The sequence below is a fragment of the Syngnathus leptorhynchus genome, chromosome 5 (genome assembly GCF_054491065.1).
Source record: "Syngnathus leptorhynchus isolate UIUO chromosome 5, UIUO_Slep, whole genome shotgun sequence".
Classification (NCBI taxonomy): domain Eukaryota; kingdom Metazoa; phylum Chordata; class Actinopteri; order Syngnathiformes; family Syngnathidae; genus Syngnathus; species Syngnathus leptorhynchus.
The window spans coordinates 6,506,306-6,522,518 of NC_141199.1; the positions used below are offsets into that span (position 1 = coordinate 6,506,306).

Genomic DNA, 16,213 nt, shown 5'->3' on the forward strand with positions numbered 1-16,213 from the left:
TTCACATTTGCAGAGGCAAATCTCTGCCACTGTTTTGGGGGCAATTGAAAATGTTGGTTGCTGTCGAATGATGTGCCCACATCTGTCGAAAAGTACAGCCCATTTACTGGGCAGATGCGTTCACATCCATCCAAACTTTTTTCATGCAAATGAGACACAGGAAGGCTGGAGTTGGAATCAAACCCACAACCTCTGGATTGTGAAGCATTAAATGTCAAACATTAAATGTGAGAAAACACATTCGTTGTATTTTTTTTTTTGTCACACCAAATGATAATGTTAATAATACAAACATATGGAGAATGAATCTGAAATTTTAAGCAAGTTTAGCCATCTGCCAATCTTGTCCTGATTTCAATTCATAGAGGATGAAATACAATAGAGTATTATGAATGAACAGATACTGCTTGCTACAGTGAGAAAACCAGACAAAAGTTAATAGTTGCAAACCCCTGGCCCACATTCCACTAATGTTCATCAACATTAGAGTTTGCTTTTGCGTTATCCCTCTCCACAGACTGTTTTTTTTTTTATACCTGTATCTACTAACTTACTAAGAAACCTACCTATCTACAGAGGTGACTAAAAAATGACCTAAAAGATTACGTATCGGTCTAACTGACATCTCTTCTGCCTTGTGCTTAATGCAATGAGCATTGCAGTAATGTGTCTCTCATTAACTTACTGAACAAATCGGAACGGTCAAAATCAGTTGATGTTTGTTTTGACTGTAGGCCATAGTCTTCGGTCAGGCCGTCTCTTGTCCAGCTGGTCTTTGTCATCCTGCAGCATCCTGGAGTGTCCTCTTCAAACATTTCTTTTCCTCTTGGGATCTTTGAGCACTGCCAGCTGAGCCACCTTGTCGCCAGCTGGCTCCCATGGTCGGCTGCCACCACCTTGTTGTGTACTCTGAAACAGTGAACAAGACCCCATAACTCCTTAAGACAAGAATGGATAATAATTAATGCAAGTGGCAATAGTGATGAGTAGAAACAAGCCAATGTATTCTTTAGTTTACAGGACCAGAAAAGTGTCATATATCCGATGTGGCAGCATCAAAAAGCCAAGGTTTGAGCCAAAGAATATGCCTCCATTGAAGCAATTCCCAGGTGTGCAGACAATGCCCCACCCCTCTGCACCCTCCAATGGGATCAGTAAAGGTCACCTGGCAACACAGGTCAAAGCTTTGATCCAATCAGAGGAAAATCCAGTGGTGGGATTTCTTTTATGTGAGTGGTTGCAGGAAATGGTTGGCTGTCATTTTGTATTTCAGAGAAAATACAAACCTAAAGGGAAGCAAGTACCAGCCCAATTATTATACACCACAGCTTCTATGCTAAAAGCCTGGTGGGAACAAAAAAAGTAGCATAATGACCGTTATTATTAAACTGCATATTTAATGACCTCCCTATGAAAGCCATTGGAAAGTCAATTGACAGTTACGAATTAATGCAGGCAGTGAGTAGGCACAGGAATTGACCCTCAAGAGTGACCTTGAATGCTTTGAACATTCCGCCCCCCACCCTTGAATCCCTCTTTCTCGCTCTCTTTTTCCGCTTGCACTTGATCCCTGGGAATAAATGCTTTGATTTGTGCCATGCAGCTGCATAAGTAAACCAGATTACATTTTAGGAATGGACATAGCAAAAAGCCCTTTTGTAAAAACATCATACAATTCTATCTGACAGTGCCACACAACTGTTTATAGTGAACATATTGTATGTAAATACCTCTTAAGATTATTGAAGAGTGTATACAATACCATTTTTACTGTTCTCACCAATGACTGGCATTGGTCTGGAAATAGGCAATCAAGGAAAAAGAGCAGAATGTGGTAGGATGATGAAGACTTGTTCAAGAGTTCCAATGCCCTCAGAGCATTTTTCATACTTGAATAATAATAGTAATGATGATGATAATAATAACAATAATAATAACAGACGGCATGGTGAAGCACTCGTTAGAGCCTTCCGCCTCACAGTTCGGAGGGTGAGGGTTTGATTCCACCTCTGGCCCTCCCTGTGTGGAGAGTGTATGTTCTCCACGTACTGTGGGAGTTTTCTCTGGGTCCTCCGGTTTCCTCTCACATCCCAAAGACCAAATTGCCCATAGGTGTGAGTGCAAGTATGGATGGTCATTTGTCCCTGTGTACCCTGCGATTGGCTAGCAACCAGTTCAGGGTGTCTGCTGCCTGCTGCCTGACGATGGCTGGGATAGGCTCCAGCAAGCGGGACAAGCGGTACAGAAAATGGATGGATGGATGAATGAATGGATGCATGGATGGATGGATGGATAGATAGATAATAAGAATACATTTCACAGCGCCTTTCAAAACATTGTTACAAGGTCGCTTAACAATAACAACAGTCAATAAACAACTATTGAGCAGTTTATAGAAACAGTCAACTATACGAGAGCTCATCAAATACCTCGTAAAAATTACAATAACCCATCCATCCATTCTCTGTACCAATAATTTTTACTTAGGTTGCGGTGTGCTGCATCCTAGCCCAGCTGACATTGGGCAAAGCGACTCTTGAGAATAAATTTAAAAGCACGTGGCATGACTAAAAAACACTTTCTGTCCCGCACTTTGTGTAGTGCACGGAATTGGAGCCTATCCCAGTCACTCAGATGGCTGACATACTGTACAGTAGAGTTAACTGAGTTGGTGATGTGAAATGTGTGAATACAATTTAGTTTCTAATTAACCTCTGACACAACAGAGTTACAGCATGCTGACTCAACACAGAAAGGTTCTGGAGTCTCTGACACATTTTTTGCTGTGAGGCAAGTGTGCTTATCACTGGATCATTGTGCGGACCCTAAATGAGGTTGCATCAGGTCTATGTCATGATCAAAGCTAGGAAGCAAGATCAAGATTGTACACTGAAAGACCAATAGGTACACCTGCACGATTTAATGTGATCTAAAACAAAAAGGGTATCAAAAAGGCTACCTTGTAAAAAGACTGTAGGCCTTATTTTTGTTTCCGTTGCAAGTCAAGCACAAAGCCAAGGCCTGTGGATGGAGTTCTCTTTCTTTTAATATTTTGCTAGGCTTAGCGTGAGTAGAATACGGTTTGTCACACTTATCCCAAAGTTTCTATTTTTAGAAATACAAACTGCGCATGTACGGCGGCCATATTGCTTTCAGACAAACGGTACACAGGTATGAGCACATCGAGTCAAAAGTTGTGAACCAACTCTCTATTTCATCATATATATCAGATCTATTATGGTTACAACCAAACACTGCTGCTTTGGTGTCTGCCAGAGTGTCTTGCAACATAGACAGAGGCTAACAGTTATCATATGAAAGCAGTTTTTCTTCAGAACCTTCCAAAAACACCAGAAGTATTTACGTATGTATTGCAAACAGGAAAATGGTACACTATTACTTTATTTTGAGGTACTTGCATAGCACCCGAAAATACAACATATGTGGTAATATGCATAAATTGTCTCGATTGTCTAGTCTGTTCCGGGTCATGGGTGAGCTGAAGCCCATCCAAGATGATTTGGGGTTGATACACTGGATTGTTTGCTAGTCAATAGCAGGCTACAAATAGACAGACATCCATTGAAAGTCACATTCAAGAGGCGATTGTGCATTAACATTTGCGTTTAATCCTTCAAATGATGCGATGGAACAGTGGAACATTAAAGCAAGGAGACAATGACATGAGGTGAGTATATTACCTATTTGGTTCAGAAACATAATTATTCAAAAATTCCAGAATGGTTGTCAACCTCGCAATAAATTATCTGTAGTGGATGTACTGTAATTTGCAGTTGCATTAAACTGCAGTAGATAAATACAATAAAAATCTGTCGATCTATGCACAAAATGGTACAGAATTTCCCGAAATAATCCAAGTGTAGTAGTGAGTAAACAGTTATGAAGAGTTTGATATTGTTTGTAGCCACATCTTACGTTTTATAATTCCATATCAGCACTGAATGCAAACAAAGAGTCAAGTTTAAATCAGCTTCCTGCTTAGCATTTTGTGTAGAGTGGGCCTTTCTTTGGAATAACAGGACCACATGAAAGTGAGTGTTTTCTTTGTTGCCGCAGCAAAATATAAAACAAATGTCAGTCACTTTGGCCCCATACTCTCCACATGTTCCCCCATGATCAAATTAAACCTTGTAAATACAAACAACCATCTCCCCAGTCACTTCCTCCATACTGTTAGATTGATGAGATTTAAATGAATATGTGAAAAACGAAGATTAAATATTAGTGACAAGATACACTATAAATTTCAATAGTGAGAGGCTGATTGGGCAATCAAAAATAATGATGAGTGTGAAGCAGAGCAAAGTGGCTCTCGAAAGACTAGCTCAGTGTCCCCTTAGGGACAGAATCAGGCGTCAATTAAATGACAGGTGGATGTATTAGAATTTCTATCACGAGCCTTGGTGGCATAGTGAGATGCAGCACAACAATGCTTTGAAAACCGCTGTGGTTTCCCCATCAAAAACGTCCTCTGGGTCCTTTGATCTGCTGGGTGGTATGTGTCCTTGGAGATACGTGTCTACTTTCTCAAAGCTCTTTGTTTCCTCCACCTCGTTTGCTGTTTTTCCCGTTTACTGTTACCGCATCAGCAGCATTCAAAATAATGTGCGCTTACGTGTGTGTCCACAAACAATCAGCTCATGTAAACAGGTGATATGATCATTGAAAAGCCAGTTTTCACAGCACTGCAACTACCGGCTTGCTATGATTGTACTTGGTTATACTCGCTTTTTTGTGGTGGTCAATGTTTTACTACAAAATAGGACTGAGTCAGTCATTGTAGGAAATTGCTCTAGCGTGCAGTGTGATGCTATATTGATCTATAGTCAAACCTCATTGTAAATATAGTCACAAGTAAACTCAAGGGAAGAAAATTGATATTTATACCAGAATAAATAAACCCAAATTCCCTCTGCCATACAGGGAACAGCTGGTCAAAGCCGTCTTTTCATAAGCTTTGGACAAAAGTGACTATATCTATAAACCTGCATCTCTAAATTAAGACCACAAGACTGTTCTTCACTCTAAACTTCACTTAATTTTGTGCAACAGCCACTCCACCCACCATTGCATTTGATATCGGAAGGTAGGATGGACAACTGTATTTGTATATGATCAAATCTGGCTCATCATCATTTAAAAGTCTTGCAAGGCAGACAGCACGCATCCATACATCAATACTTTGTTAAACCGATCAGTATGTTCAAGTGACTGTTTACTGTTCAAAATTTCTTGTACTGAGACTGAACTTACTAAAACTGCACTTAGTATTTTCTGCTGTTGAGTTAGTTTGTATCACGTGTCCCAAAGTTTGGGGTTTGGGTTGACACTTTACTGTTCACATTAAATTGGAATTGTGCTGAGATAAACCTTGAAAAAGAAACCTACAGATATAACCAACTAGTTTTCATGTCTTTATATGGAATATTTTATCATCAGGACCACTGCTCAAATAGTCGACTAATTCTATTATATTAAAAGAGCTTTGATTTAAACCAGGCGGCTCGGTGGCGCACTGGGTGGCAAGTCCCCCTCACAGTTGGGAGGGTGCGGGTTCGATTCCACCTCCGGCCCTCCCTGTGTGGAGTTTGCATGTTCTCCCCAAGCCCATGTGGGTTTTCTCCGGGCACTCCGGTTTCCTCCCACATCCCAAAAACATGCTTGGTAGGTTGATTGAGCACTCCAAATTGCCCCTAGGTGTGAGTGCGGATGGTTGTTCGTCTCTGTGTGCCCTGCGATTGGCTGGCAACCAGTTCAGGGTGTCCCCCGCCTGCTGCCCGATGACGGCTGGGATAGGCTCCAGCACGCCCGTGACCCACGTGGGAACAAAGCGGTTCAGAAAATGGAAGGATGGATGATTTAGACCAATCCCCTATTTTCAGACAATTTGTCTGGACCATAAAAACAAATATATTTTTTTTGTCATAGCATTGCAGCTGACTTCAGGTGAGGCTCCTTGAGACAAACTACTAGTCATAATCATATTAACATTTAAGGCCAATTTGGAGTCTTCAATGAACCTAACATGCATGTTTTTGGATGTAGGAAAAAGTGGGAGTCCTCTTAGTGAACCCACACAAAGACAGTGAGAACATGCAAACTAAACACATAAACTCCAACCTCAAAATTGTAAGATGGCTGTAGTAACCACTTTATCATTGAAATCATGCATCCTTAATATGAATTATTCTCAAAAACAAATGCAAGATTGCTTGTCAAATGATTCATTCTGCAATAGTTATCAATTAGAAGCTAATTTGAAGATGTACATAATATCCCCACTACCACCACCATACATACCTCTTTTGGGATAGTATTCCTCTTCTTAACAAACTTAACAGTGAAACTACACATGCTCATTCATACGAGTGCCTGAGTCTAACAGAGAGCATCACAGAATACGAATGCAATCTCATTTTTGTAATGCATGCTGCACCTGCCTTATGGTAACTCAACTTCAATCTGTGAAATATTCTGCAAGTGTGACACTAGTTAGACAGTGTGAAATCATGAGCTTCCCTTGGGATCCCAGTGAAACTCAGAGAATGAAGAGAACAGGCAACTGATAGGTTGAGGTAGAACACACTTGCGTTTCTATATGTAGGGAAAATTTTAAACAGCAACTAGAGGGATTGTAGAGAGTGGGCCACACATGCACAGAACACGATGAAAAGATAATGAGCAAATATTTACATAATAAGTAATGTTTTCTGTGAATATTATTTTATGTAATAGAGTTCTACTGGGAGGCAGCACGGTGAGGCACTGGTTAGCAAGTCCGCCTCAGTTCAGAGGGAGCGGGCTCGATTCCGCCCTGCCTGTGTGGAGTTTGCATGTTCTCCCTGTGCCTGCGTGGGGTTTCTCCGGGTCCTCCAGTTTCCTCCAACTTCCCCAAAACATGCTTGGTAGGCTGATTGGGCACTCCAAATTACCCATAGATGGGAGTGCGGATGGTTGGTTGTCTCTGTGTGCCCTGTGATCAGCTGGCAACTAGTTCAGGATGTCCCCCGCCTACTGCCCAATGATGGCTGGGATAGGCGCCAGCATGCCCGCGACCCCCGTAGGCACAAGCCTTACAGATAATGGATTGATTTTTTACTGGATTCAAAGGGACAATGTCAAGGAAATCAGGGAGGTGCACAAAATTCTGTCTTTTTTGTAATACTGTCACGCTCCACCACATCAATCGTCATCACAGAGAGAGTATTTTCAACTACACCCCCAGAATAATGTTGACACACTTTAATACAGCTCTTGCCAAACATACAAATTTCCAGAGAGTCCAAATGACTATGTATTTTCTCTGTGTGTGATACTTACAAAGGAAGACATTTTCTAAGGCTGGAATTTGGGGATAGCACACAAGAGGGCAAGAAATAGAGACATAGTATACTCATAGCTCCAAACAAGCATGTCTTGCACTGACATGTATATTGCATACAAAGCAGAGGTATGGGGTTTGCCAGCCCCATTGCAGCACTCATTTCCAATGCACATGCTGTAGCTCAATCAGAAAGGCCCTAGCGGATAAAAAGAGATCACTTGCCTAGCTCTCTGAATTTTAGCTAATACCACATTTGCAAGTCTTCAAGTGCAAAGGGGGTTTTGGTGAAGGGGGTGAGGGGCAAAGAGATGAAGGCGATAGAAAGGCATGAAGAAACAGAAGAATGTCAGAAGGGGGTAGATAAAGATAGCAACAGAAAGTAAACGGATGAAGAGAAGAACATTAAAATTGGGCTCTGCTTGGGAGCATGCAAAAAGGGATTATTTATTGCAATAAATAAAACGGTGAATGGCGCAAGTGATGGAAGTGATGCCTGGATGGGGATTATGCTCTTTTCATCATAAAGCCCCATCTGGTATACTTGCAAGACCACGTCTGTCCAGGCCTCTCGCCCTTTAAAGTGCCGGATTGGGTTACACATCAATCCAATCCCTGTGCAGCTGTGTCGAGAAAATAAAGCACACCAATCTTGCAATTGCATGGATAAGCGTGCTCTGGCGTGTGCACACAAATATACAGACTGATACCCATTAATTACAAAAGTCTGTGTTTTTGTGCATGCAAATAGATAGAGAAAAAGGGTGAGCTATAGTAGAATAGTTTTACATAGACCCGACACACATATGTGGCCCAACCCCCCTTGCGCAAAGACTCACAGAAACAATGGTCAATCGCAAAGCGTTTTGAAGTATATTTGATTGCAAGATGAAAGAGTTACCCATAATTAAAACCAATGGGCAGTCATGTGAGATAAATGAATAGCAGTCGTCCTAATCTTTTAACTAAATCACTGGTCTGACAGATGTTCAACTTTACCAATTAGTGAGTGTGCCTGTGCCTGTGAGTGTGAGTGAGAGAGTGAGAGAGAAAGAGAGAGAGAGCTTGTGGGTTCTTTTCAGTCAATGTTGAACATAAAGTACAACTGATCTTTACAGGGACTGCACATGGACCACAAAATGACATGATGGTTAATGTGATGAGTTCTACCAAATTTCGCAACAGTATTGCAACTACTGTGTGGCTTTAGTCTACTTTCAGCTACCAAATTGTCAGGTGCACTGTGGGCGTGTCAAAGAAAAGACACTCCATGTGTCAAAATGCCCACCATGGCACAGAGCCGCTGGCTTTCCCAATTCCCAAACACACAGAACGAGGCTTGTACCAGTACAACAAATTAAATATGGCAGCTTTTACGCTGTCTGTGAATACAGAGCCCCATGCAGATTTACACTAGTATTATTACACATTTCGTCAAAACTCAGACGGTACATGTACCACTAACTTTCCCAGGTGGTAGATGTCTCTTACAGGAATAACTGAGTGCATTAGAAGTAAACCATCCATCCATCCATCCATCCATCCATCCATCCATCCATCCATCCATCCATCCATCCATCCATCCATCCATCCATCCATCCATCCCAGCCCACCCACCAACCCAAAACCCCAATTCCATCCATCCATCCATCCATCCATCCATCCATCCATCCATCCATCCATCCATCCATCCATCCATCCATCCATCCATCCATCCATCCATCCATCCATCCATCCATCCATCCATCCATTATCCAAACCGCTTATCCTCACAAGGGTCGGTGCTGGGGCCTATGTCAGGTCTTAGGGTGTATTCAGACCCGACTGTTTGGTCTGCATTAAACGGACCAGGGTTTGATTGTAACGCTGGTCCGGACCTTTTGTGCAGGTGTGAATACGCGCTAACGCATCCTGGTGCGGATGAAAGAAATGGACCGAGAGTCACTTTTTCAAGTGGTCTCGGTTCACTTCCAAACAAACATTGGTGCAGTTCGCTTTAGCTGTGAATACAAACAGCGTAGATCCGAACCAACAGCACAAATATGTAGAGCAGGAACGCAACGCGAAGGAATCGCATGTTTTCCTCCATTTTCGGGTCTGTGGTCTGTGTGGCGCCCTGGTCATTGCTGTCCAAGGGTAGCACAGATCGTCACAAATGTGGATGTGTATACTTCACTTGCAAAATGTACGGTCTGAATAGGAGCCACACTAAACGAAAAAACTCAAGTCCGCTTTTGGTCCGGACCATACAAGCGGACTAAAGGACTTTTCTGGTCTGATACCTTAGAGAGGTAGGTAGGTACACCCTGAACAGGTTGCCAGCCAAATGCAGGGCACACAATCAAGCATTTCCACTCCCACTCATACCTACAGATAATTTGGAGTGGTGAATCAGCCTACCATGTATGTTTCTGGAATGTGGCTGGAAACCAGCGCACCTGGAGGAAACCCATGCAGGCACAGGGAGAACATGCAAACCACACATAAAATCGGGAGCCGGAATTGCTCCCTGCACCTCTGAAATGAGGTGGCCCTACTAACCAAGGCCCCATTGTGCCGCCACAGAGGTAAACAAAATATCAATTTTAGACGGAAAGAAAAATGGTGCTGTTAAAGTGTTCCTCCATCACTTTCTAACATATTTAAATTTTTTACAACGCAAGAAATTTCCTCTACTGCAGATGTATAATTACCTTTCATTGAGGAAGCTGCCTTTCAGCCACAAATGATATTTGATGTCTCACATTAACTTCAAGGACACAATTCACTTTGGAGCTATGTTAGACCTTTAATTCTCCTGTCTAAATGAGCTGGGGAGGATGCCTCTTCATCTTTGGACCGTGTCATTCTCACTCTAGGCCTCATCATGGGAAGAAAGACCTAGACTCATTATCGCATGATCTGCCCATAGTTGTTTCAAGACCAGCAGGATAAGAACACAGAGGAGAATAATTACAATTTCAGAAAGAACTCAATCATACTGGCATGACAACAGCTTTTGAATAATTTCAAAACTAAATTATATCAAGGAATTTAATTTGATTAGTTTGGCATAAGAATGAGAGTCTAACGCTTGCATCAAACATCTAAAAGGAAGAAAAGGGGTGTTGCTTATCTTTTTGTGCCTTTAAGTTATGAACAAAGACATAAAGAAAGAAAGACAAGGCTGGGATGGAGGGGAAATGTTATGACTCTATTGAAAATTGTGCCGTTAACAAATCGGCGGGTCTCAGCTGTTTCTCAAGTCTTCAGCCTCTGGCTGCATTTGTCTGCCAGTTTGTCTCTCTTTTTATCATGTTGCTTCTGTCAATGCAGGACCTTCACTTGTATCCGCGCAGCTCAAATGACAATGCCGCTGGCAATAGGGAGGTAGTTGATGTGAGAAATGTGAATAAAAGCCGCCCAAATCATTGCTTCCCCCCTCCCCCCGTGAGTCAGTCTGGACAGCCCTGAGGAGATTAAACCTGTTTGTAATCCAGCTCTTTTATTTCATGTCTGTGTTTACAACCTGACCACACTGCTGCTGTGTATTTTCTCACAGCTCTGTCTGGGCTCTGTGTCTTTCTTTATTAAATCAGACGCAAGTTGGGGATGAAATAGAATGCATTCATTGTCCTTGGCTGACAGTCTCTCAAACAACAGTGCTAGTTCTTTCCACTTCTCTGACAAGTGACAGGTAATTAATTGTGCCAACCTCAACCCCTATCATCACATTATACTTTTCCTGCCAGGGTTTGAATGGATACTCAAGTTGGTGGTTCTGATGACAGTTATTAAGATGGTTTCTTCTCAGTGGTTCTTTCTTCTGAGAGGAATGACTTTGAAAATTGCATATCCTCTGGAGAGACTCTTAGAGCCTTGTTTGTCATTGTCCATGTTTGGGATCTCTTCGACTCATTTAGATATACATTACTATCTCTGGAGATTTCGAGAGTTTAAGAAAATGAGTTTATTTTCCTGAATGGCGAACATGCAAATCCATGCAGATATGCTAATCACACATGCAATTGTGCTTACTCTAATGAGAATCATGGTGAGTGGTCATTATACCGATAGCCTGCTTGAAGTTCGTCGTTTCGAACACTTTCAAATCCAAATGGAATTATCACTTCTGACCACAAATTTACAATTGTCAATGAATAAGAGTGCACTTATACTGGGCCAATTCTGTGTTCCATCTACCTGACACATCAGCTCGTATCTCAATGAGCCGTGAGTATTTGCGCATGTAGCGAATGTTACTATTTGATCGGGGCTCCTCAAGTTTTGCAAACAGTTGCAAACTGTTTTTTGCCGCGCAAGAAAAATGTGACGACTAATAAAATCAACAATGTACAAACCCTTGCTAACCTTTGTTGCTTCGTACGATACAGGATGACCTCATCATTTGAGATATTTGTTACTTCAAAATACATCAATGCAACTTTTCTCTGACTTGGGCGATGTTTTTGAGTTGACCTGGTTATCTACTGTTTCTTGTGCAAGGTTATGTTATTATAATAACTGGAGTTGTGAAATGATTATACTTTAGCTCCAGGATGTGCCCCATGCATGTTCTAATTTTTATTTTTTTTTTGAAAGTTGTCAACCAAGAGTGGTCACCGTGACACTTGACCATGTTGTAATAATTACATTGATTTGCTCTTAATGCTGTTACGACTTAGGTTTTAACAAATGAATCAGTTTAGACTAAAATTCTAACTTCTTTGTAACAGGCAAATGATTCTCGTATATAGCGTAATAAAACAACAGTCAACATAGAAGGATGGGTACTTTTTAGGGAACCGTTCTTAAATCCATCTCACCAGTACAAAGCAATGAAATAGGATCTTACGGCGCAAAGCAGGACTAATATTGCATGCTTGGTTGTGTATAAGATGCCGATCTGGTCCAAGATTGCCAAGTCAAAGAAAGAAATCGCAGGTAGCTGCCATCTGTACACAGTCAGCTGTTTACTGCAGTTTCTATTACGTTTCAATAATATGGGATTTAAAATGACAAATCTTTCTTGTTATTCCAAAAAATAGATTGAACGTGTATTGTTTCAAATCCCATCTGCTGCGTTTATCTTTGCATCCTGTGAAGGATTGCATCTCAGTGAAGTTAGGAAATTGACAAGGACACATTTTGTAAGAAACCAAAGCAAAATAAGCACTGAATCTCAGTATTTTGTGAAACAGAAATGACAAAACCAATTAAACTGTCATGTAGGATCATTTTCCCAATTAAAGTCATTTGATTTTGATTGTTTCATCAATTGATTTAGTAAGTTTGTAGCGCAATCTCTGCTGTGTCTAAGTCTGTCAAATGGTATCCCACAGAGACCCAGAACCAGCTAAGAACTTCTTGAAAATAATAAATGTAGGTTTTGTTATAAAATGTAAAACATTTTAACGCCGTGTTATTCGTAAATATGTTCAGTTTGATAGAACGCAATAACAGGCTTAAGAGGACGATGACCGTAACGGCTACCTGCAGTGCACTGGGAAAAAAAGGAATGCACCCCCACCAAGCCCTCCATCTTTCACATAGCTAAGGCTTCTCCTTTGGTCAGCTTGGGGAAAATGAATAGAAAATCCTCCCCGCAGTTTGTGATAAAAGGCCTGACTCAAAATAACACCAGGAGAGTTTTTAGCTCACTTTGCACTTTTGGAATAGTCGCCTTTCATACTTCTGGTCCACATCCCGCAATGGAATGAATACCAAATGTCATGTTAGACTTGGATTTGACATAATATTTGTGACACTTCTACCTCATTAATAAGATTGCATTTCACTTTTTATCAGGCTTATTATTGCCAGTGCAGATTTACAAAAACCACCTGCAGGAGTGTTTTACCATTTTAGCGAAGTGCTGCTAAGACGGTGGCTAGCTTTAACTAAATATGCAAACCACATGGAAGTCATATTAACGCAAGTATTTTCATTACTTTACCACAATAATCATGTTAAATATTGAATTAAAATTTTGTACTAATAAATAACTCGGCAAATACGGCTTTATCGGTATAATAATGGAGACCCCCTACCTGGCAGCCCCTGGATCCGCAACCCCTGCTGATTCCGTTTTGTCGAAGCATGACATTCCATTGACAACATCCCATAGATTGCTAGTTTTCCGTTGGTGGTCTCGGATTTCGCCTGTCCTTTCTTGGAATTGTGCAACCGGAATAGGTGCGTCCTAGGCTGTTCATGCTGCGGTGGTAGTTTCGTGATCTGATTGGACAACGTGAAGCGAGACTTCATCAGCAGAACATCCGTGTCGTCATGACAACTTGCCAATATCCCAACAGGGGTGTGTTTGTGGGAGGCTGGATGGGGGAGCCACGGTTGCTTACGCGCCTCCGACTTGATTACGAATCGTATTGTATCACTGTTACCTCAAAGTTTGCTTCCCCCTTCTTGGTCGTAGCAGGGTACGCTAATCTTTTCAGTACGCTTTTGCAAGGAATATATGTACTACGATCCAAGTGTACGACCAGCTGTCCCATCACAGTTTAATAGCTCAGTGTCTCGCACCGCAGGATGCCAGATCATCTTAAAACTATTCAGGATGGTGACAGAAGCCCCAACAGGAATGGTTAAAAAAAATGCTTTGTCCGATACACAAAAACATTTAGGACGTTTTGACCATAGAAGATTTTTCACTTCCTTTCCCCAAAAGGCCTTTTCCATGATTCCCCCATAATCTCACAACCGTATCCTGCACAGGTTGATCTAGAAAAATATTTTTATAGATACAATGGAAGTAGAGCAACAATAAAACCAGTCTGTTTTTCTATTGTCTAAGTAGACATACAGTTTCCAACATTGAAAAATTAATTTGACAAACTGGAACAGAAGAAAAAATTGGAAGGTTGGCAAAAGGCATTATTGTCATGTTGTCAGCCATGCTAACTGTGGTACAAACAAATTAATGTCTGTTGCCTGAGACACCTGCTGTGCTGCTAGCCTTCTTGCGCACGAGTAGCGAAGCGCATTCAGCCAGTTCCCAGACTCTTTCCCAATTACCTCCTACCGAGCAGTAGACGGTGACCTTGGCCGCTGCTGGAGCTCTTCTCACAGGCTCGAAGAGAATGGCCGGCTGAGACATAAGGCCCTAGCCTCCGCACTCCTTTGATTACTAATCCCTTAAACATTGTGCACCACTCGGCTCCCTACCTGGCCTTCAAGCCGGGAGGCGGCTTGGTGGTGGCCATTGAAAGCAGGTGATGAATGGAGTGTAGCTGTTGGAAGCCAGGCTCCCTGGGTAGCAGATGAGCTCTGTGGGGCCTCAAAGCTGTTTACAACAGTCCAGTGTGGTTATCATCAGTTTTGGTGGATTTTAGAAGTATGTCATGCCAAGTCAGGTAATTTGCAAGCGTAATTGGCAAAAAATGTACGGGAGTGCCATAATACAATAAAACGTATCATACAATGTCAGCAAAGTCTATAAGAACATGTAAATTAAAAATATATCTTAAAAATATATGTCCTTAGACAATGACAAGGCACAATATGCTGTGTATAAATGCGATCATGGGAAACAGATGGCGCAGTACAACAATGGGAATGAGAAGCTATTCTGTCCATGTAGATCTTTGCCTCTGTGACAGAATTATGAAACATTTCCATATGTATTTATGGGATGGTTGTAGTACAAAAATGTGTTGAAAAAAAACAGGATGAAAGATGTCATACAATCCCAACGAAAATAAAGGAACACAAACCTTTGGTAACGTCAGCAGCATGCTTAGAAGAGGCAGCTGGATGCCAAGCTCTTAAGGAGACCGCAGCTGAATTCAATGCCTCTTGTCAGGGGAGCTTGATGTGATTATTGCCCCCTACTAGAGCAGGGCTAGTGAAGTTGTCTGGCGCTGCCAAGGACGCTCCAACAGCACTGCGGGATGCCCCTTTCACTGTCCCAACTCGAGGAACATCCCTCTGGAAACAACAGGGGGTGGGAATTTACCGAGGAAGTTTGTATGTGTACAAATGCACTTGTGTCAGTTTTGTAGTCCCTCAGCGTCCATTCTGCTGATGCTACAGAAAGAAATGGAAAGGGCGTTGCCAGGACAAAATGTAGCTGAGCCAACCTCACTGCCCTAAAATTTTGTTGATGACCAGGCCTATTCTTTTTTTCCTCCATTGCTTAACTGTATATCACAGCAAAAGAGGCAGTTTTAAGGAGCAGTAGTCCCACGTGTGCAAATGTTTGTCTTTGCCTGTAAGTGAGTAGAAAACATCGTTTCATCTGCTTAAGAAATTTCCCCTTCCCCCATTCCTCCAGTGAGGAGTCCTTTGCTCAAGGCTCATATTGACAGACTGGCTGCTTACTATTGATTGTACAATATGAGAATAACAATGCCTTTTTTATTTGGATTGCGATGTTTCGATTCGTCTTTTTTCTTTAGGCTTATCTTATACTTACCTTCTTAAGTGAACAATTTTACAATGACAAAACAAAAGACACATAAGGAAAGTCTTAAAAGAGTTACATTTGAATGGATATTTATGCATGGAGAATGCAATTATTTCATCCATGGAAAATTGTTCAACACCAGTGGTCCAATAGAATGTGCTACAAAATCAAATACATATCAAATCTGATTGCAACTACATTTCTACTTTGACCACCCAGGAACAAGATCAGGAGAGCAGAGAGCAGTGCCTTTTGGGATATGAGGGCAGATTTCCCCAAATCTTACCACACAACCGCTCAAACGACCCCTACTCCCTACTTTGGGCGCGATTCCCCAGAAGGCAAACTGGGTAAAATAAGACTTCAAAGCATCTCCAAAATAGTCCTGACACAAACTCATTTCCTCATGTTACATGTAGCAGTCTGGCAAGCTTGGCAGACTGCTCTAAACGCGACCAGTTTCAATCTGT

General features: G+C 41.7%; 1 protein-coding gene across 6 annotated transcripts in view; it reads right to left on the reverse strand.

Moving 5' to 3' along the window:
• Positions 1-16,213, reverse strand: part of LOC147056571 (uncharacterized) — a 96,384-nt gene that overhangs the window by 35,461 nt on the left and 44,710 nt on the right. For 4 of the 6 annotated variants that reach the window (XM_085912931.1, XM_085912933.1, XM_085912930.1 and 1 more), the window contains exon 2: positions 686-909. In XM_085912931.1, coding sequence (XP_085769057.1) covers positions 686-909 — 224 coding nt within the window. Of the gene's footprint in view, positions 1-685; positions 910-15,051; positions 15,266-16,213 lie in introns of all 6 variants that reach the window. The other 2 variants (XM_085912935.1, XM_085912936.1) reach the window with 1 other exon arrangement.